We start from the raw sequence: 23,471 nt of genomic DNA, 5'->3' as shown, positions 1-23,471 counted from the left end.
TCTTCTGGTTTAACCCCCTACGGGCCGGGTTCCCTGTAAGAAGCCTCGGAATTTCCTAACAAACATCTGCGGGGAAAGTAGTCTCACACCTTGTACAGAACTATTCTGTTTCACCGGCACCATCTTTAGACATTCAGGTAGTAATGATTCCGATTTTTTTTTTGCCATTATGAAAATAATGTCAAACAGAAGTGTAATCGATTCAAGTGATTGGAGAAATGGGAGCTCTGGCATGTCGGCATTTTAACGATGCATTGAGCATTATTGAACACACAAGTTAGCACAGCACCTGTAGCCAGTCTGACTAAAAAAAAATAAGTTGGAATCGCATATGTATATGTCAGCGCTACATAATATCAGTCATGTTTTTCTAATGAGCATGGAGCTGATTTTTTATTTGCATTCAAGGCGAAATATATGTTCGATGCATGCCTGCCGGTGAATACGAAAGTTTTCAACGACGAGTGAAACGATTTAAAAAATGCATAAAATTTTAGGAAGCACGAGTGCGGGGACACTGCTTGCACTGCGTTATGTATTTATAGATCTTTTCTGTAAATGTATTACTGTATGGCGAAATGTCATGTACCGAAGGTACCGAATATCGCAGTTACTGTACCATTGATCAATTTATCATCAATTCCAACTCTTTTTTTTCTCTTTGATTACTATAAGCCTAAGGTAATATAGTAATTACGGCGATTTAAGTTTAATCTGAAGCTGCTGATAGGCAGCTTCGATTTAGGTTGAAGAAAAGGGGAAACGATTTTACTTATTTATTGGGGGAGAATACTTTCATACAGGGCTGTTCCTTCTCTCTCAAAATAACCAAAAAAGTGGCCATTCCAGTTTCAAGAAAATCGGGTGGTTGCATGAGAATCAAACTTGTGATTTTAAAAATCCATTGCGATATATTTGAAGGAAGCACCGTAAGGTCTTAAAGGAGCTTAGACTCATAACTTGACATGAAGCAAATAAAAATATTTTGGCTGCCTCCCATTTTTAAAGCCGGAACCGGAGGCGTACTGAAATGTGAAGAAATTGTGCTTCTGAATGTGAACTTTAACCCTGCGCGTTCTGGTTATTCACGTTATCTGGCTCACTCCATCCATATGATCTGTTAGGTCTCACCAGTGCATGTCCTGACATGCTTTGCTGCAGGAGAAGGACAGGGCTGGAACCGAGAGAGGAAGAAGGAGGACCTCGCACAGAGAGAACAGGAGAAGGAATTCCGTCTTGGCAGATCCCAAAGACTTATAGGGAAGAAAATCTGGGAGAGGAGCGCAGTGCGAGGAGTGTACAGTGAGCTGTACACAACAAGGGGAAAGATAAATGTTAGTGGTAATCAAGTGCTTGCCAGGACTTCCTGGATGAGGTTAAAAGAAGAAACACAGAGTCAGGCGGGACTTTTCCAAAAGCTTTTCTCAAGAGGAGATCAGGAAGATTTTGCCCCAAGAGCACAATTAGGTGTGGCAACTCAAATTCCTTAGTTGTTTGTGATTGCCAGGGGACAGAAGACTCACAGGGATGGGTGTATTCTCTGATTTTTTTTAGTACAGTTTTTATGAGGAATGTCCAGAGAGGTTACATTGCTTGGACAACAAAAAGTGATGCCACAGTGAAAAGCTTGTGAGAATTGTTTCTGGCTCTTCACTTTTAGCAGCCTGTTTTAAAGACGCCTATCCCAGACCCTCTCCTTCCCCAGAAATGGGTACGCCTGTGTGCACCCCTTGCTTCCTTCAGGGATGAGTACCAGTCTTCTGCAGGGTCGGTCCTTCTATTGCCGGGAATGGGCCCTGAACAAGATCCAGCACTGGCTAGAGAGCCGGGCTGTGGGTCGGACTCAGGGGGTCGTGATCACTGGGGGCCCGGGCAGTGGGAAGACTGCCCTGTGCACCGAGCTGCTCTGGCCAACTTCCGAGGCCTGGGCCCGCGCTAACCTGGCATCCCGGTGCCTGGCTGCCCACTTTTGCCAGTGGGAAGACAAAAGGACGGTGTCAGTGTCCGGCTTTATCCTGGGATTGGTGGAGCAGCTCCAGAAGAGCCCCCAGCTCTTGGGCTACAGTGAAAGAGTGGCAGACCCCGCAGTCCAGACAGCTTTGGAGCCACTGCAATGTGAGAGGGACCCCGACGAGGCTTTCAAAAGGTACTATATGCTCAATGAGAAAGTCTTGAAATGATTTAGAATGAATGTTACCATGTTGTGCTAAAGACACAATTTCCCAGTCGGTTGTTGTATATTTAGGAACAGATATACATCACCACATATGTGTTGTGCAAACTTGCCTCTACCGGTAACCCATCCAGTAACAGTTTTACTGTTATTAAGGACCAGTGTGTGTTAGAAATACCCCAACATCAGATGTAGTTTTATTTAACTTTTGATAACGCTAATCAGATATGTGTTCTAAATAGTATTGTTATTTAGTTTTGTTTTCCTTCAGATGAAGTTATTTGCATATATTTTACTAAATGTGTAAGGAAGCATGTATTTTTGCAAAAATGCCCAGGAGGTTAGATTAACTGGTAGAATTCTCTGTCCATCATTCGTCTCACAAAATGTGACTTAAGAAAACCTCTTGATGCACTCTCACATGATAACATGTTCATCATTCAGACTGTAAAACTGCTTGTCAGATTGATGTTTATTTGGCATTTTCTAAGGCTTAACGTGCAGTGACAATGTTTCACGGCTCTTGAAGATCAGAGATTGGTTATTCCCAATGAATGGGCAGAAAAGATTTAAAAATAAATTGAAATGGGCACTTTTGTTTGGATTGGTTTGGAAATACAAATCCAAACTAAGCCATTGTTACTTTAAATGTGTGATAGATTTGTAAGTATTTCTAGTTGTGTAGTGGTTTCTTCAACCTTTACTCTTATCTAACCCTTGCTGACTGAGCTCTAAAATACTTTCTTCATGAAACTGCAGCATCTTAAACATAAAATAATTATTACTTTATATTGTGCTTTCAAAAGCAATAATCAAAATTTGATTGTCAATCGAAGATAGCTAAGCTTCTGAACTCCATAAAATGTGTTTGACTTAACATAAAACTGTAGTGAACTTTCAAATGTTAAGCGTCTCAATATAGAAATGAACTCTTCCTGAACAGCCCTCTCATACTGTATAGGATCAGGAGTAGCTGGTAAGAGAGAACAATTAGCCTAAGTCAGTGGTTTCCGGTACAGCTCCTAAGGGACCTAACTGAGTCCTTAATTACAAGGTACTTGATAGGTATTTGCTATTTGACGTGCACTTTAATAAATGTAATCAGCTTTTATAGTGTATCTTTCAAGTCACAACACAATAAAACAATCAAAAGAGCTATACACAAATTTAACAGAATTAAAAGATTATGTACAAAAGTGAGTATTAAGACAGAATTTGAAAGTGGTGACTTGCAAGATCTGATACAGTAAATACAATCTCCCCGAGCTCAGATCCTCGTATTGAGATCTGATAGAAGAGTCCAAATAATGAGCGGGTGTGTACGGAGTTAGGGGCTTTGAGTGCTGATATAGTCATGACTAAAGATAGGGAGCAGAATTTTGGATTATTTCCTTACACTTACTGTATATAGTGCTTTCAGCTATCAGTGGGGAGGAGAATTGAGTGACAAACCCAATTGATAGATAAGGATTATAAGGTTAGCTTCAGTAGGTTGCCATTTGTGAGTTGGAGTGTGAAATGGCTGCTGAAATCTGATATTGAAATTCACAGGAAGGCCTTGCAAGGACGCTAAAATAGGAGGGATGTGCCCAAGCATTTTACTGTGGTTAAAAGATGCAATTTAAGAACATACAGTATTTGGATATACCAGCAAGCACTGCAATACAGTAATCAAACCTGAAAAAGATGGACTGGACTACTACTTTTCTGTACTGTTCTACTAGAACACTACTAGCTTTTCTGGATTGGATTTGGAGAGATGTGTTTGAATACGCACAATATTAATTAAAACATGAAACCAAACAGGTTTAAGCAGTGGTGGAATGGATAAAAAAATTGGAAAATATTTTGTAACTCAAAAAAACGTTTTCAGGCGTAACTTATTTGCATATAAGTAAGCTTGTAACGTAAGAGAAACTAGCACTCTAGAATCCAAAAGCTGGATAATAATTAATAATAATTGAGCACGCTGGAGTCTAAATCCATTTTTTTTAACAGAGGGGTAATAACTACAAATTTAAGGGCCCTTTTGAATTTCCTTCAGGGCAACAGAGCTTCCCTCATTCAGGTGTGTTCACAATTGGACCTTTGGAGAAGGAAACAATTAACTCATTTTGGGAGACTGACGCCATGCCATGCCTACCTGCATCTGGAAATTGTAAATCAATCACATTTGAACAATTTTTAAGACTGAAACAACGTGGCATGGGCATAGTCATCCAAGCCGAGGAGAGACTGCTTAAAGTTCTGTGCGATGAGCACAGTCAATATCTATTAGTACAAAAGACTGAGCTCAGATGGCATGAAAATTAGCGGACCCAGGATCCCCCAGGAACTGGGCTGAGAACAGTGGCCTATGTTATATGCATCGCTAGAGCCTCGCAAGACCTATTGTGCAATATGAAAGTTTAATCGAGTTTCAAATATGGCAATAAATTGCAGGCAATCCAGTTTTGTTGAAATGAGTTAGAAAAATGCTTCATTTTTTCTGTATTTTTCAGCAAATGTTTCAAACATTTTGTGTTTGAGTTTTATGGAGATCTCCAGCTGAGATGAAATCAGAATTGTCATAGCTAGGATGGACATTATGCGACCCTGAGGATGGTATAGACCACATTCCTGCATTAAATTTACATCTTGAATTCTAAGCCTTTAGCCACTGTTTCTTAGTTTCTCTTGAGTAGAGGCTTTTGTTGGTTCTTAAAAGAGTCACGCAGACCTGATGTTTTTCTGAGCAAGACATATCCCTGTTGTGTCTTGCGACATGGCCTCAGGCTGTCAGTAAACCCCGAGAACACCGACTGATAAGACTGGACACAACACAGGCTGATTGATGGATAAGAATGGACAGAAAAAAAATCCTACCCTACACATTTTTTTTCAGAATCAATACCTAGTTCAATACTTTTTTTTCCTGGAAGATACATTTCAGCTAAAAATGATCTCTTTTGGGTTTAAAATCAGATGCTTATTGTCTGGGGAAGTCTGGAGAACATAGCCTAGACTCATTGCAGTGTACTGTCGTTGTTCACTATATGATACTCAGCACACAAAGGGTTCAAATTCATATTCATTATATGCATCCCCTCAATCTGAGATGAATCCACACCAATTTAAACGGCAAATTAATCGTGGTCCTGAATTGCAATGAGTCTAATTAAAATACACAGAGCAGAACGAAACTGTGCTGAAACGCTCTCCCTTAAGCAATAGGCTATGATAGATATATATATGATATATGACAGTTTAAATCGTGTTTAAAATGGTCGATATTCTGAAATCCTGCACTCCTTGTCAGAGGTTTTCCAGCATCTCTTGGCTGTGTGATATGATCACATTGGCAGTACAGTTCCCGTAGGAGGAGTGAGAGGCGTACCAAGACCTGTAAGGCAGGGTACAACAGCCAAGAATGCTGTGATCTGATAAGATTATTAGTAAGGAATGGTTAAACCTGGCCTCTTGTAACATGTTTAATATACAGTACAGTCAAGTTCAGGATTTTCACAAGTAGGGGTCTTGAGCTTTAGAATTCATGAGGTACTGGAGAACATCACAGTAGATGTGGAGCAAATAAACATTTATTCATCTTCCGTTTCCCCACATACTCTTTTGAGAAAAAACTCTCTTTTCAAAACTTGACAAATCAGTTTAGCAAAAGACAGGAGAAAGATGGCATAGGAATGGCAAAAATAATATATAATGTATGTACATCTTATATGAAATCAAGACAGATTTCTGTTAGAGCAGGTGAATACAGTGTACAGGGAACTATTTCTGTTTCTAATTCTTCTGCCAAAGCAAACACAGCTTAAGAAATGTTGAAGCAAACCTTCTCCTCAGATGTTTGTATCATGATCAGAAGGTAATTAAACAAGGCACCGAAGGGTTTCAAGTTATGTTTATACATTACTCCTTTGTTGGACTTTTTTTCTTTTAAAATAGATTTTATCATTTTTCCCTAGAATAAAAACACATATCTTTCACACCTGTGTTGGAACAGCTACACTGGCTCACAGTAGGTTATAGGATTGAAATGATATTTATTAATTATAGGAATATAATGTCTTGTGTCCACATCTGAAGTAGGGGTTATATTTGCATAAATGAAAAGCAGCACTGTAAGCAGATAATGAGATTTTGGTAAATTAGCTCCTGTTTATTCTACGAAATTAAAGGCCTTTGTGAGGCTGAAGGAAAATTGGGACATACAATTTTGAAAGAACAAAGAAACTATGCATTTTACAGGGCCTGATTACCTAGACTAATTTAAGAATAGTGTTGTATGTTCTGCTGTTTCTACAATTATTTCATTTTGTGTTCATGGGATGGTTTATGTTCATATTACTATATGTTGCATTACAACTTTGTGCCTTTCATGCAGTGTACTTTCTTGTTTTTTATGCAGCACTCAGGTGCACTTAGTTAAAATGCTGCTTGCACAACAGACAAAGATATTTATATATAAATTTTCAGTTTTCTGTTTGCTGCCAAGCCATAAACAAAGTCTGGGTGCTGTACTTCTTTGAGGCAGAATTGCTGTTTTGTTTCTAAACAGATGTACTTTCCTGTGCATGAAAGTTGCCAAACTCGATTTAAGGATCATTGAGAATAAAACGTAGTCCTTTGCAAAGAAAAATATTTAAAATACTGTAAAGAGAAAATACTGCGATAGCCTGGTGTCCCATCCAGAGTGTTTTCCGCCTTGTGTCCATTGCTTGCTGGGATAGTCTTAGGCTTCCCTGTGAGCCTTTATTTTTATAAAGTGGTTAGAAAATGCATGGATGGATGGGAAGATATAATAAAGAGATTCCATTTTTAGAAGTATGTGCCTTAGGTTTTTATTCAAAAATTGCCACCACAGAGGCATTTATTACAAAGGATGACAGTGGGTTCTTCAGTCTTGGAGCATTATACCAGCCTGTCCTTTTTCTATTGTGTTTTACTCTTGGAGCTCAGAGTATGCCCATGTTTACTCACCTTATTAACTTTACTGTACATGTAGGCTGATATGGAGTATTCTTCTCAGTTAAATAGTCTGGTGCCTGACTAATATCGTATAAAGCACTTCATATAATTTAATATAATTTCAATCCTATAACCTACCGTAAGCCAGTGTAGCAGTTCCAACACAGGTGTGAAACATTTTCATTTCAAAACATTTCGCAGTAACAGCAGCATTCAATACAAGCTGTAAATGAGACAGAGCAACATTTGTACCACTGGAAAACAAGAGACCCGAGTTTGAAATGGTTACAAAGTATTAACGCTTTTTTCAGATCTTAAGAAAGTTATCAGTAAATTGTTTAATAAGCGGGTAAGAGCTTAGAACAAAATCAATTTTCTCCCTCCACCCAAGTTTCTCAGGTTGGACTTTAAACTTAAAGTCAAATTATCCAAATTTGTTTCTGTCAATACTTGTTTCAAGATCCTACTATTAAGACCAAACTGCCTTTGCAAATAACTGCGGCATGATTTTAAGACGTCTTAACTTTTAATGTCGGAAACATATTGTAACGCTTACGGCCGACAGGTACTGTGTAAGAGCCGGCGTACCAGAGCAGGTGACGTCACCGCCCTTCCCTGTGATAGCAGGACTACAGCTACTGGGCTGTAGGGAGATCTCTCTTTAGCTCACGGGGCTAGGTCGCTGCAGAGAGACGCGGAAGTCCCGGGTTCGAGCCCCGGACAGTGTGGGGCCGACCTGATGCGGCAAGGGCGCCCGCCTGAGCCCCCGTTGCGTTACAATATCAAATAAAGCTGAAGTAGTCTTGATGTCCCTTGTTTTCTGTTGTGTCATCAGCATAACACTGCATGTTGATTCCATGTTTCAGAATAATCTATTCTACCTAATGAAAACATGTATGAAGAAAATAACAGAGGACAATGAACAGATCCCTGAGGCATAATACATATAATATGAGCCCGTTTTAATGCAGGTCTTTCACAATATGACAAAATACTTTTTGTTGGTTAGGTATTATTTAAACCAATTCAGAACAGTTCTCTATAGGCCCACCTATTCTTTTAGACCATTCAAAAAACATGTATGTTCTACAGTATCAGATGTAGCACAGGATTAAAATAGAAAAAAATTGAAACTGTACACATACATAGGTTATTTGTCACTTTTACCAGAGCAGCCTCTGTGCAGAGTGGATCTGCATGCCTGCATATTTTTAAACATTTTTTCATAAACTCTTGTTTTTCTATTAGATGCCTTCTCAGTTGAGATTTGGTGGTTGTCAACTATGCTTACTGCAGCAATCTTTCACTGGCATGTGGAGAGCTGGCCCTGTGAATCCTTTCTTCCAGAACCTCTTCTTGAGCCATTTGACACTGTAAGCACTGGTTTCTTGCAGGACAGCAGGAGCATTATGTCTCTCAGAGTTAACATACAGTACCAGGCTCTTGACTGTCCAGTCAAGTCACAGAGGTCAATGCAAACCCACCTAATCCAGAAATGCAAAACCTAAGATAAAACTCAGAGATACAGTAGGTGATTTACCCTTAGTCATGTCCTCCTTTTGCTCAGTCAGGGTTATGCACCACCCAGAACGGTGGATGCCATAGGAAACAAACTAGGTAGATCAGACATTAGAGAAACTTTGTTCAGTTTACCCTGTCGTATCAAATATAGGAATTATGGGAATTTAGACTAAAAAAGGCAAAATGTTAATATTATCTGCCCTCAGTCTAACATTAATACCCTCTACCTAAGTGTTTAGTGAACTAAATTAACATACATTTTTACCGTGCCCTGTTTTTCCGAATAAAAAGTTGAGATACATTCATGCTCTTCCTGCAATGCAGAGGACATCACGACAAGTGCACCAGCATGACATCTGATGAAATACAGATACATGATTTCCACTAGTGTTCTCAGGAAGCACCTAATGAAAAGAAGCATATGGAAAGTTAAAAGTGTGGTCTCTGAAATCTTTAACAGTTATTAAATGGCTAGCAGAGATTCCATGCTGACATGTCATTCTCATTCTGTACAAGGAATATACAGTAGCTGTCTTGTGTTCACACCTGAAGTAGAGGTTATATCTAAAGAGTCCTGTCACTCCATTTACAGTGCCAAGCAAACATCTTCACCCCCTACCAATAACGTCACATTTTAATAATATTTTAAAAATACAAATAATTTACACACAATGTTTCAAGTGCCCATGGTAAAAATCATAACCAGGACCCAAAAGCTGAGAGCAGTGGTGTTAACTGACAAGTGCATTTACATGGTTTAGTTCACCAACTCAGGAGTAAAATAAGCTCTTACACAGAGCAACTAATCCTCTCGTTTGTATTTATCGGTGTCAATAAATGGTGTAGTTGGCAGTAGACATTCATATTTTCAGTCTGGACAACTTCCCTACCCACACAGACAAAGGATTTAGCTGCTGTATCCCTGGCCATCAGCCCTCTCCAGACACACCCTATGCTTTAGATCTCTGGGTTTTCTCTCACTGAAATCAGGTGTGTTAAATTATGTTCTAACTCACTGAAGACCTAATCTTTCTCAACCACTTTTGGGCTGTTTTGCCTGGACCATATACAGTATGTTCATAGCTCTAGGTGGTGCAGTGTGATTTCTTAAAATGTCTTTTAGTATGGAAATGGATAGCTTAGGTATTCAGTTTATGTTCCTGCGAGCTGCATACTGTATGTCTGTCGACAAGTCCTGCTGGCTTCTTGAGTGCAGTGTTACAGGAAATCCCATAGCTTCTTAAGCCCTGACTCATAAAGCCACTGAAGAACCGCCCTCCTGCCTGAACAAGACCAGGGGTGGGACCACAGCTCTGATAGGGTGAAAGAGAAACTGTTTTGCAATATTCCTAATTTAATGTCTTGTTTGAAAATCAGATAATCAGACTTGTTATGGCAGAAGTCTGTAATTTCTTAGCTCAGGTGTTTAGTTTTGTCTTATTCTCCTTGTATTGCATTATTGTTATCAAGGTGTATGGAAATCTTTTTAAGTGCTTGGTTTCAAATGTTATTTGAATACGTTGTTTTAGCTTAAAAGATGTATTTAAAAACGCCAAACTGAATGATCGCGTGATTTAAGTATCAGTTCTGATATGATCTGTAGTTAGAATTAATTTATTGACCTGCAGTAGTTATTGGAGGACATCTGCTGTAACTTTTTATTGACACTGTGCAACATTTTATTAAATCCAGGTTAATATTAATATCCAATGGTACAATGCTATACAGTTCGTAATTGGGACACATTATGTAGTACTTGGTATAGGTGCCTGCAGGTAGCACTGGGGCTGGCACTCTTCCTGCAGTGGCACTGACTCCCCTTCACTTGTGATGTGTTCTACTCTTAGGGCCTCTGTAAGGTGACTTTGGCCTTCCTTTCCCCTTAGGGCAGTGCTGCTGCCTCTGCTGGACGTACCCGCTCCATCCCAGACCCTGCTTCTCCTGGTGGATGGTCTCGACTCCGGGTGGATGGAGGTGGCTGGAGATAGCCAGGCTGTGGAGAAGAGCAGCTCCATCGCGGAGCTTCTGTCCAGTCACCAGCAGCTCCTCCCAGGGTGGCTTCTGCTCATCTGCTCCACACGCCGCCAGAACAAAGCAATAAGCAAAATGTTTTCAGGTAGGGGTCCATGGGTCGAAAGCACCTCATGCTTAGTTGTACACATTGAAATATTACTAGAAAGATTTTTGTTTTTGGTTGGGGCAATCTGGAGACAAATGCCAATATTAATGTTTTAGAGAACATGTGTCAAATTGTTAGTCACCCGACTAGTCACTTTTATTCTGTTCTTCTTCAGTCAGGGCAACATTGAATGGAGCTGCAATCTTAGCAGCCCACGATGTACAAAATTAGCCTCCTTTTTTCGAGATGTACATCCCACACAGTCATTACCACTGAATAGCTGATGGCTGGTGTTTCAGTATCTTATCATGTGAAGCAGCTTGCTGTATGAAATACAGTACCTCAGCTCTCCAAGCAAACTATCTTTGGTATTTACTGTTCTTTTAGAACATGACATCTTTGTAAAAGCTAAGTGGGGGGCTAGTAGAAATTAATTCCATGCTAAGAAAGTGTCTATATACCTAAAAATGGCTCAGCAGCTGAAATATTGTGTTTCTTCTTTCTGCTGTTGGAATTATTCTTTACATTTTTCTTTGTTAAAAATGCTACTGCTATTAAATGTTATCATCAAAAAATCAGACTACATAGAAGGTTGAACCGGATCACCTACCTGTAGAGGACCTGGTGCTAAAATTGGTGTTTGGTCTTATCTGTGTAGTGTGCTGTTATGTATTCATTCTGATATCTGCGATGATGGCTGACAATTTTCCTTTCCCTTTTTGCAGGTTTCCGGAAGCTGTGTCTTGATGACCTTCGCAAGGCTCACACTGTGCGAGATGTGCAGCAGTACATCCTGTTGCGGCTGGATAAGGAGGGATCCCTTCGTAGGCATCTCACGCCTGAGACGGCCGACATGCTCAACCAGTTGCACATTAAGAGCAATGGGTGCTTCCTTTTCCTGGAGCGAGTCCTAGATGGGGTGGTGGAGAACTTTGTGGCCATAAGAGAGATTCGAGACATCCCGGGCACACTGAATGGGCTGTACCTGTGGCTCTGCCAGAGGCTTTTCCCCAGAAAGCTTTTCTCCCGGGTGCAACCCATGTTGAATGTCCTACTGGCCACTCCCCATCCCCTTACGCTGAATGAACTTTATACTGCAGTCTGGACAAAAGATATGGATCTAACCCTTCCTGATTTTCAGCACAAACTGGATGCCCTTTCTATGGTCTTGATTGATGGACCCCATGGCACCAAGCTCCTGTTTCATGCCAGCTTTGCTGAGTGGCTGACAGATGTCAAGTATTGCACACAGAAGTACCTCTGCAACCTGGCTGAGGGCCATGCCATGCTTGCTATGTCTCTCACCCTCCGGGGACCACAGCTTTCCTCAGAGGAAGTGTATCGACTTGCCTTTCACTTGGTCAGCTCTAACTTGCATTCAGACAACCTGACTCTTTTGGCATTGTGGATGGTTTGGAATGATGTGCCTTCTTTCACAGGTAATTCCCTGGATCCGGACTCTTTACCCCTTACTGCAGTTCAACAGGAAGTTCTGCAATTGCTAATGAAAACTGGTCTTTGCTCACCTTTGTTCTCAGATTCCAATAATTTGTGCATCGGATGTGTATCAAATGGAAGAGTAATTAGAAAAGCCCTGGAGAGAGAGGACTCTGTTCGAGTTTTATTGGAAAATGGTGCAAGTGTAAACCAGACTGATCCCAGTGATGGACGGTCTTTGCTAGCTAGTGCAGCCCATGCAGGTTCAGCAGATGTGGTGGCCCTACTTCTCTCTAGAGGAGCTGATCCAGAGATCACTGATAACCATGGACAGACACCTTTGACTTTGGCAGCTCGTCAGGGTCATGCCAAGGTGGTGCAGTGCTTGCTGGGGTGGGCCCGATGTGAGAATGGTGCCTTACGAATGATTGACCATGCTGATATTGAAGGCTGGACTGCTCTACGCTCTGCAGCATGGGGTGGCCACGGAGAGGTTGTTCGTCTTCTTCTAGATGCTGGTGCAGATGTGGATGGATGTGACTCCGAGGGACGGACAGCCCTGCGGGCTGCAGCCTGGGGGGGACATGAGGAAATAATCTGTACTTTACTAGATCATGGTGCACAGGTTGACCTCCCAGACCGGGAAAGACGCACTCCTCTCATTGCAGCAGCCTACATGGGTCATCGGGATGCAGTAGAGATATTGTTAGACCATAATGCCCAGGTAGACCTGCGGGACAAAGATGGACGTACAGCCCTGTCAGTGGCTGCCCTGTGTGTGCCCTCAGCTGCTGGACGAGGCTATGGGGACGTAGTGAGTTTGCTTTTAGACCGAGGAGCTGATCCTGGCCACAAGGACCAAGATGGGATGACTCCTTTGCTGCTGGCTGCCTATGAAGGCCACGAGGAGGTGGTGGAGTTGCTTTTAGAAGCTGGTGCAGATGTGGATGAAGGGGCAGGGCTTCATGGTGGTTCTGCTGCAGTGACACCATTGCTTGCTGCTGCCTCTATGGGTCACATTTTGGTAGTGAACATGCTGCTCTTTTGGGGGGCTGCTGTTGATGCTATTGATGGTGAGGGACGCACAGCTCTGAGCCTGGCAGCAACCCGTGGTAGTGTGGAGGTAGTGCGAACACTACTGGACCGTGGGCTGGATGAGAACCACAGAGATGATTTGGGCTGGACTCCCCTGCATGCGGCTGCCTGTGAAGGGCACAGAGGAGTATGTGCAGCCTTAACTGAGCGGGGCAGCATGGCCAGAGTGAATGAGCTAGACAATGATGGGAGAACACCACTCATCTTGGCTGCCCAGGAAGGACACTGTGACACTGTGAAACTGCTGCTTGACAGGCGTTCCCCCATCAGCCACAGGGCTTATGATGGGCATTCTGCACTAAGTGCAGCTGCCCTTGAAAACCACAGAGAAGTGGTGGAACATTTGTTGAGACGAGGAGCTGATCCAGATGTTAGGGATGCTGAAGGCAGGCCTTTGCTTTACCTCCTAGTGCTTGAAGGGTGTCTTGATATGGCATCCCTGTTCCTTGAAAAAGCGAAAGTTCCATTGGAATCTCAAGATGCTGAAGGTAGGACAGCTCTGCATGTGGCTTCTTGGCATGGACAGCTAGAGGCCATCAGGCTGCTTCTTCAACATGGCGCTAATGCGAATGCTCAGGATGTAGAGGGTCGTCCTCCTTTACATTCTGCTGCATGGCAGGGCCATGCAAGTGCTGCAAGCCTCCTTATTGAATCTGGGGGTGCAAATGTGGACCAAACTTGTCACCAGCAAGCAGCCACTGCCCTCTGCATTGCTGCCCAGGAGGGTCACACAGAGGTAGTAGAGGTCTTGTTGGCAAAAGGAGCTAACCCAACCCATGCAGACAAGTATGGACGTACCCCTGTTAAAGTAGCTGGCAAGAGAGGTCATACCAAGATTGTACGACTTTTGGAGAGCTATGGGGCACCACACTATGTGGGATTATTGCCCTCCTCCCCTTGTATGCAGCAGTCAGAGACATGCACCATGAAGACTCAATCCTCTGGGATTACGTCTGCCAGCTCAGGAAGCACAGGAGAAAACTATAGGGATCAAGGGCTGCCTTCTCTTCAGCACAATCAGACAGCCAGCTCCTCGTCCTGTTCTCCTGGATCTACCACTGAAAGGTACAAATCTTTAGTTGCTTCAGAAAACTCTGCCCAGAGCTCCAAGAACTCATCTTCCACTTGCCACTCCCTGGCAACTACACAGACGGTGCCGGTGGATAGCTTGAGCTTCACACAGCAGATCCAGCAGCACTCACTTCCACGGAGCAGAAGCAGGCCCTCCACTGTGGTGTCCCCAAACTCCACACTGCGCAGCAATGGCAACAAACACAAAGTCAGTCCACTTTTACCACAGCCCATTTTTGACTCTGCTGTTCCAGGCAAGCCCATTGTGGTCTCAGGCTCTGTGGTGGCAATGGGAGACTGTCTGAAGCCCAAGATTCCTGCTCCTCCTCAAAAGGCTGAGGGTCTTGGGATGAAAGTCCTGGAAAAGACCCAGAGTCCCCAGCTCACTGGTGGGGGAAAGTGGAACTCTGTCATGGCTTCTCTTGGGGTGACACCTGGGCAAGAAAGTCCTACACGATCCCTAAAGACAAGGGACAGCCCACCTCTTGGATATCCTATCACAGGGAGTCCAACGAAGGGCTCTCAGCAGGAAGAGAGGGATGTTACTCTGAAAACGGCTGAACCCCCTCTCTGCATTCCAGCTGGACCCAGTCCCAGTGCCTTACCAGCTGAGCCTCTGTTTTCCTTAACCACCATGGACCCACAACTACACCTTAAACAAGCCATCAAGCTGCAGTTTGAGGGACCAACTAGTGCTGTGCTCTACAAGAGGGAAACCCCTTTGTAAGGTAAGGAAGGTGGTTGGATGGGGAAAGTTAATGAAAGAAAAAAATTAGAAGATCAGAGATAACCATCTTCAACAGCAACAACACATTTAATATGGCAACTCTTCAAATATAATGTAAAACAAAGCACTTTAAAAGTGAGGCTGAACATTAATGTTCTGATAACACAGGCATTACATTAGATTTCTATGAATATCAATGTTACTGATTTCTTATAGTCCACTCAAACTTTGAGAACAGTAGTTCCTTAAGCAGTATAGCTCTGATGAATTGCTTCAGGAATACAGGTATAGAGTTGAAGTTTGGACTGAGAGAACTGCTTGTCCTTGTAGAATGTGAATCGGAAACAAGCAATTCACAATCCTGGAATTTATTTGCAATAATCCTTATTTAATACTGTACTGCTTTGAACATACAGGTTTCATTATTTCCTTTAAAGGAATGCTAACAACTTAAGAGCATTAACATAAAGATTTCCCCTTGATCTGATTTCTCTGTTGGTTTTGCTGAAAAACAAATTTGCTGTCATGCCTTTTCTCACAGCTGCATTACTTGGAGCAGATATTTTTTTTTGCTATTTTGTATTTTTTTATTTCTAATTTCTGTTTTTTTTAAAAAATAACAAAATGCTCTGTACACTAAAAACGAACCTTGTGTGAATTGTATTTTGGGGTAGGTTTGGGGCAGCCAAGGGTGACAGTTTTTTTGAGAGTGTTTTTTTTTTATATAGGTCAATGTGGGGATGTGGAATGGCTGGAAAACAGTGATTTTAAGACTTCCTGTGAAGAGGAGAGGAAATTACCACTGACATTGTGAGCCTTCTTTTGATAAGCACCCTGAAATACTTCAAAGACCCCATGTTTACATCCTATTATATAGTTGCTACTACTAGCACCTTGTAAAATACAATAATTTGTTCATTTTCAGGTCTCTTAACATTCTAATGAATAGGTAACAGCGCAGCCATCTCTTGATGCTATCCAGGTTGGGATAAGCTGGTTGAACAAGGACAGATCGGAGAGAATTTAAATGTAAGTGCATGGACTCATAAATGGAGGCACACGAATGTACTGTACCTGGCTACAATGAGGGCTTTCTTTTAAACCGGAACTGAATGCAAAAGAAAGTGTTTTTGAACATTAGTAGGGTCAGAAGATTGCCTAGAGCTTGTCCTAACTGGTTCTGAGTATGCCTGTAGGCAAATACAATACAAACAACATGGTATATATTTTACAGGATCCCTGAAGGTTAGAGATGTTGGTGGTTTGGACCAAGATAGGCAAAGGTGACTGCAACACACTAGAGTAGGTCCAGCCTCTGGTCATTATGGTTATATTTCCTATTATGCAGTGTAAATACATGGATGTAGGGGGTTTGTGTACATAGATCCAATTCTGCCACACTACTGTTAAGGAGGACCTGCCACAATGACATACCTGAGAGATGTTCCATGAAGGAGCAGTTAAATGAGCACTTTCTATAAAGCACCAGGCTTTAAGTTGGAAACTGGAGGTAGAGAAGAAACCTGCTGTGGTGTGCTAACTATTTATCAGGAAACATCACCAGTGTGTTTCCACTTCCAGAAAGGTTTGCTGAAAAATGTGCCTGGGTGTAATTGATGGCAGTGTTCAGCAGAGCTGTGTGAAATGACGATTTCATTGTCCCAGTGGCGGAGATCTAGACTGGTGTACTTGACTCTTTAATTTGAATAACAACTGCAAGAATGTCAGCACTGTGTGACTGTATGTGTGGATAAGAGCGGTTCATCTACTGAAAGAGGGTCAGAATTTCTCAAGTCTATATGTTTTCAGAAATACTTTTATTGATCCTAATCAGAAATAAAACAGTTTTAATTGTTTTATTCATTGATTGCAAAGATTAACCTAAAAATCCTGGTACAGGATATTCTAATCTGAATTCAAAAGGAAATCAGTCCATTAATTTTAATTACCTGTAAATCTTTTCTAAGAAATAAATTAGAATCATTTCATGCATCTCTAGTGTTATGCAGTCTGGCAGCTGAATTTCACAAGTTCTCACTGATTGAAGCAATAAAGCTATTGAGATATGTAAAAGGAAATTAAAATATAATTGTAAGTAGTAATTAAAGCTTGTTTTTTAATCTAAGTTGAAATCTACTTCAATACAAGAAGATCTTATAATTCACTTTCCAATTCCAGCAGTCACTGTTGACAGTGTTTTCAGACGCAGTATTGTTTGACTGAAGTGAGCAGATATTTACGTTTGTATCAGAAAGAGTTTAAATGACACTAAAGCAGTATTTAGTCTGGCTGCAGTTTTTTCTGTCAATGTATGCCTTTTAAGAAAAGCAATATCATATATAAATAGTCAGGAGGATTGTCCTGGGGATCTGTAAATCTTTGCTAATTGCATAATACTGTAGTGCAAATTGGAGGGAAAACAACGTCATGTGAAAGCAGGACTTTTCGGCAATTTGTGGTGTGTTTTAAGATTTGAAGGAGTTAAAAATGGATGCTATTCGAGGTTTAAAAGCACTCCGGGACTGAGTCTTGAGATGTTGGAACCTTGCTTTTTAGGATGTGAGAGGTTCTGGGAAGAGGATAGCATCCTTATGGAATTTGACAGTGAGTCTACAGCAGTGTTTAACACTTCAGCACGCGGGAAATATTTTCTTACAGGAGATGGTACCCTATGGCAGAATGAGGTGTCTGAATCATAGAGGATCAACAAGAGTGAATCGGGGGAGTGAATTGCACTACTGTTTAAAGATTACATTGGTTAGCAATGTTTCTCCACATTCACTGGATAAGGTGGCACACAGATTTGAGCTGAACCTGCAGGAGTGAAAACGCCCCACATGCCTGAACACGGGTGGCTCAGATGACACAACTCCTTGTGGTAATAGTAATGGGCAGACAGTGTGGCAGCGAGACAAAGAGTTGTGCTTCTCACCCACCTTCACTCTAGATCCACTAGCCCCTGCCTGGACAGTCGTCTGACTGGTTCTGACTGAGCTTCTCTGGTGAACACAAAAGAGAGAGGGCTGCAGAGCTGTACAGCCGCGACTACCCAGTCTCCACAGTCTCCTCAGCTGCTGCTTTTCCAGCCACACCATCAGTGTGATGAGAATGCGGCCTGGATTGGGCCCAGTCAGGCCAGACTGGAGGGTCACTTAGGAGGGCCTATTAAGTCTGACAGCCAGTTCTCAGTTTGCCTCCCTGTTGCTCACGGGGAGAGCTGAGCAGTTGGTCTTTGGATTGTGGAGGTGCGTGCGTAGTCCTGACTGTTGCCCTGTCTTCACAAGTTTTGCTGCTGTGCAGCAGTGTCTTCGACGCATGAGGGTTTAGTACAAGAGGTTTGTGGGAGGGCAGAGGCCAAGACTGATCCTTGAGTACTGTTTTAAAGCACTGGCATCAGCTCGGGATGGAAAAGATTAAATATTTAACTATACAGTTGTGTTCAAAAGTGTAGGCACCCCTGGTCAAATTATTTTTTTTTTTTCGGTTAAAATCGGCAAATAAATAGTAATTGTGCATTAAAATTAGCAGAATCATGTCACGTTTAAGTTTGAACCATGCAGAGGTTGTGCCAACTTCTTTTCACTTAGAGATTCTCTGAAACATGCAATTTAACCAGGGGTGCCTAGACTTTGGCACACAACTATGAATATATAAATATGTTCCTAAAACCAATTAAACATTAAATTCATATTTTTTTACATAAAACTTAACATTTAATATGTGTACATGATACGGCTGATGTGACCGCCTGTGATGAAGATCACGCAACATAAACTGTACATTACTCTTTGGACTTACTAGGGCACTTTTAATAGAGGCCGGTAAGCCAGGACTCAAATTTCACTTCGCATCTGTTTTTTTACTTGTGATATCATGGGAAGTGCATTAGTCCATGCAGAAAAACGAAAGCTGCAGAACATGAACGTTAGTATTTTCAACAAAACAGCAGGGGCTTTCTGGCAAAAGAATGTTTTGAAAACACCAAACAGAATTTCACTGCAACACATAACACTTTTAAGATATTTTCAATGGGGTGTTATAACATTAAGTATTATCTATGAAACAAATTATATAAAGTAGTTTAAAAACATTTTTCATTAAATGTTATTTGCATCAGATCAAGATTAATATTAAACAGCAGTACAGTTTTGAAGAGCCCCGAAAGGGAAAAATGAATGAGTCTGTGTAGCTGGAGTATAAATAAGGGATGGTGCACAGCATTAATGCAAATTTACCTTTTCCAGTAACATCCATATTTTCAGAAACAAATATAATATTTGTTTTCAGAAACAAGTATGAATGTGGTAGAGAGTTTAGAGAGTTGTTTTAACTTTTTGTTAACCATGGATGGCTTATGCAGTAGATGATCTCATGAGCAATGTCCTTAAATACAATTTTGCCAATGGGGTCTTTTTTGAATATTTTGAATGCCTGTCTTTTCTGGTACTTAATAGTTTTATGTGAAATTAAGTTATAGTGCACTCTTATGAACCACTGTCACCTCTTAGGAATTTAGTTTGATTTCACCAAAGTATTCCTTTTCTAATAAGAGCATGTGCACTTACCTTTTCTAAAAGACACAAATGTATTATTCCAAATTGTTTGTTTTTCACCTTTTGAAAGAATGAGGCTTTTCAAATGTTCTATAACTCTATTTAAAAAACTGCCTTGAATTTTAAATGGGCATATCAGTGTTCTTATTGGAAGACACCTGAAGGCAAGAACACAGACTCCTTGGAGATGAACATGATGAATGAGGTGTAAGTAACTGCACTTTGTCATGGGCTACATACAGTATATGAAACAATATCACAATATCAAGATGAAGTGATAATGTTGTGTCAAGCAAGAAAAACAAGGAAAAGGTTTTTTATTGTTTTAGCTTTGCTTAAAAGTGTATCTAAAGCTTTTGAAAACTAGGAGGTGAAAACTGTTTTTAGGACATTTTGAACTCAGTGAAACACTTAATCTTGTATTTTTTCTTCCATGTCTAAGAAATGTGTTGCCTTTGTAATTGATGCTAACACAGACAAGAGCCATGTTGTGTCATGAAGGGCACTATATAAAATAATGATTAGAATCATAGGTATTGGTCAGAAACCCTGAAAATGGAGATCAAGAGGAAGTGCTACTGAAGCATTATTGCATAAGGCTGTGCACAGGCCTGCATTCCTCAGTTTGAACAGGTAAATCGAAAACAGGTCTGTCCTGTCAGTTGCTTATTCTTTCTATGGGGTGTGTACAGTTTGGGGTTATGATTCTAATGCACATTTCTCTTTTTAAAAGCTACTGTTTGTGTTTACTATTGTACAACACAGAGGTTTGTTATTTTTCTAAAGGGTGCTTAATGTATTCTGCATCAGTGGTGAATTTTGATCATAAATTCTTCTTTTGTAACATGTCGGTGAATATATCATTGACGTACAGTAGTATCTGTTTAAATACTTGTCCAAAGAGAAAATTTGCTAACGTGAAGCACTTTACAAATAAATTAACTTTTCCAAAATTTAAACAAAAATATATTGGCTCTATGATATGTTTCAGGTTTGTTGTATTTATTTTAAATCACCTTTTTGCCGAAAGTACTTGAGTTATTTTTTCAGACTTGTTACTTATTGACTTGTAAATGACAGTGATGACTCTTTGCATACGAGTGGGTCCCACACTGCCAGTCAGGCGGTGTTCTGAGAGACCAGCTCCAGGTCAAGGCCTGAAATGAACGAGTTCTTGCACGGTTTTCTGTAAAGAACCTAGAATGTTATCTGGATTCTAGAGGATGTCTACATTGGATTAAAGTAACTGTGGGTGGTTCATGTTGCACCAGTGATCCAGTATCTGCTTGAACAACACTGTCATTTCAAAGTCATAAGAAACACTGTATACCATACCAGTCACCCACTATGAACAAACACAATGGAAAACTCTGTGAATGTCTTGTTTCATTTTTTTTAATAAAAACTTTTATTGTAAATTATGGAATCTGAAACTTTTTGCTTTGTTTTATCTCTGCATCTGGGTGAAGGTGCTGTGTTTTGAGCTGCAAGGATAGGTCTTCAATAAAAACATTAAATAAAAAAGCTGTCTGGATAGGAGGAACTCCTAATTGAGTGTTTCATGACATTTACATATATCACACACTCCGTTCTCATTTATATGGAGTTTTTAGCAAAGGGCATATCTAGCATTGGTATTTTTAAATGGCATTTAAAAAACATCTCAGATGTAATTTGAGTAAAGCATTGTTATACACATACACAAAGTTTTTGTCACTATGGAGTGTTTGGTTCCTAAGGTGGCTCTCACTAACAAAGGTATTACAGGAATGAGGAGAGGTAATCACACCTTTGTTCTTCAGTTCATAGATTTATTTCATGCAGCAAGGAAATTTAATAAAACTCAAACAGACTATAGTTTGTGGTGTTCCATGTGTTGTATGTGCCAGCTCCTGCTGGCAATATTGCAGATGTACCCCTGGTTAGTGAGCTACAGTCTATATTTTCATAACATCTTTTTTACAGACTTTTAACTTGTGTCCAACAAGAGGAAAAAAGACAATTGAAGATGCCAAATAGTCATCCACAGTGAGGGTCTCGAAACTAATCCAGGGAAATACATCTTTCAAATGACAGTATGTCTGTATAGGTAATGTTTAGCCTTAAATTGTAACTCTCCAACTTAAAAAGGCATTGCAGAAATACAGAATACTTCAATTTGACCTAGATGAGTTACATGGGACGTAAATGTAAGAAAGCTGGAAGATCCTAAGCATCTGCAGGAGCCGAGTTCATTTATATGATTACCTTTATTAGTCTTCTGTTGTATAGGTTTGTTTTGTTGGCCTCTAGAGAAAGGAGGATGCCTCACTTCTAGTCAAAACAGGTGGGATGATCATAATATTCAGGCAAATGAAATTAAAATACAGAACCTGCAGAACAAGTAGGACATGTGTTGCTTATTACTAATTATTACAATGCAAATATTGACTAGACAAATCGAGAAGGCAACAGTAACAGCTGGGTCAAGTTCAATTATCATAAGGGGACCAGAAGCCTTCATAGTATTTAACCCATTGTACTCTTCACTTGTATTTATCTCCTGCTGAAATCGATCAGCAGGAAGAGAAATTTACCCGGCACCTAGCCATTTCCTGAACGTTCCTAGAGTCAGATTCACAACATGAATGAGTAATTTGCTGTAGACAAACCCTACTAGATAAACTTCACCACTGGGCAAACACCAGACAGATGATGTTTAATGTAGACAAGTTCAGGGTTATGGATGCAGGTAGTAAAAACGGAAACTAAATATGAAATAGGATTTACAAAAAGGGCTGAGGTGTTGTGGGGAAACAATTCAAAAGGTAAACAAAATGCTGTAGAATTGAAAGGTTGGAATTTAAATCAAAGCATGTTCATGTTAAAATTGTATAATGCAGGGTAAGGCTTCATTTACAATATTGTGTACAATTGTGCTCAACGTGTTATCAAAGTAATTTTTCTGCTCTAGCCTCCTGGTGCTCAAAGAAGAGTACATTCAGTGGCTTAAGGGAATGTCCTACACTGACACACTGAAGGAACTGAACCTTTTAAGCCTTGAGCAGAGCAGACATTCAAGTATACAAGTATTCAAATATTTAAAGTATTCGTGCAAGTACAAGATACAAATATTCATGTTAATCCTTTGGCTTTGTTTCTAAAGAGAAAAATAACAGAGGACACAAGTGGAAACTACAGTACATAGAAATACTTTTCTGACTAAGAACAGGAGGCACATTGTTGCCCAAAAGCTTGTGGAATTATAGAACAAGCTACACAGCCAAGTTGTTGACCCTGTACCCTGGTTTCTTTCAAGAAGTGGCTTGATGAATCATTGGATAAATTAATGAATAACAACTAAAATGACTAGATCGGGCGGATGGCCTCCCCTCATGCTTTTTGAGTCTGCTCACGGCTTGAGGCAGGCATTTCCTCGCATTTTTGAAACTCACTAAAATGCATTGCATTCAGTCCTTGTGCTGGGGTATCCTGTGTCTACTAATTTTCATTCCAACTGAGTTATTAATTAAGCTATTAAACTATGCTCTTGGGATCTCCAATCTCCTTTATATGAGTCATTTCCAAGAAATGTAATGAGCAAAAATGAGTTTCAGCTTTATCTAAACTTGTTGATCTCCTGCAGCTTTCTAAGCAACTCACTGTTCAATTAGTGATGCATAAAGAGTTCATAATGACACTGAAACACACATAAAAAGTGTTCCAATTGTTGCATGGACCATTCCATTCAACTTCACTGAAACAATAAACCTAAGAAAAGCCAACCTTGGGTCACAAAGTTTATGATAAATTAAAACAGAGCTCTAGAAA

The 23,471-nt window shown here is 40.6% G+C and overlaps 1 protein-coding gene across 1 annotated transcript; it reads left to right on the top strand.

Annotated features, from left to right (window-relative positions):
- Nucleotides 1–21,073, top strand: ankrd50l (ankyrin repeat domain 50-like). The gene is made up of 5 exons (XM_088914899.1): nucleotides 1–137; nucleotides 1,125–2,146; nucleotides 10,546–10,775; nucleotides 11,504–15,109; nucleotides 15,837–21,073. The coding sequence occupies exons 2-4, from the start codon at nucleotides 1,746–1,748 to the stop codon at nucleotides 15,106–15,108; spliced, it is 4,236 nt and encodes a 1,411-aa protein (XP_088771025.1). The 5' UTR covers nucleotides 1–137; nucleotides 1,125–1,745; the 3' UTR covers nucleotide 15,109; nucleotides 15,837–21,073.
- The last annotated feature ends 2,398 nt before the right edge of the window (nucleotides 21,074–23,471 follow it).

Source organism: Atractosteus spatula, chromosome 4 (genome assembly GCF_055471065.1).
Source record: "Atractosteus spatula isolate fAtrSpa1 chromosome 4, fAtrSpa1.hap1, whole genome shotgun sequence".
Lineage (NCBI taxonomy): Eukaryota > Metazoa > Chordata > Actinopteri > Semionotiformes > Lepisosteidae > Atractosteus > Atractosteus spatula.
This window is presented reverse-complemented; position numbering and strand designations above follow the sequence as displayed.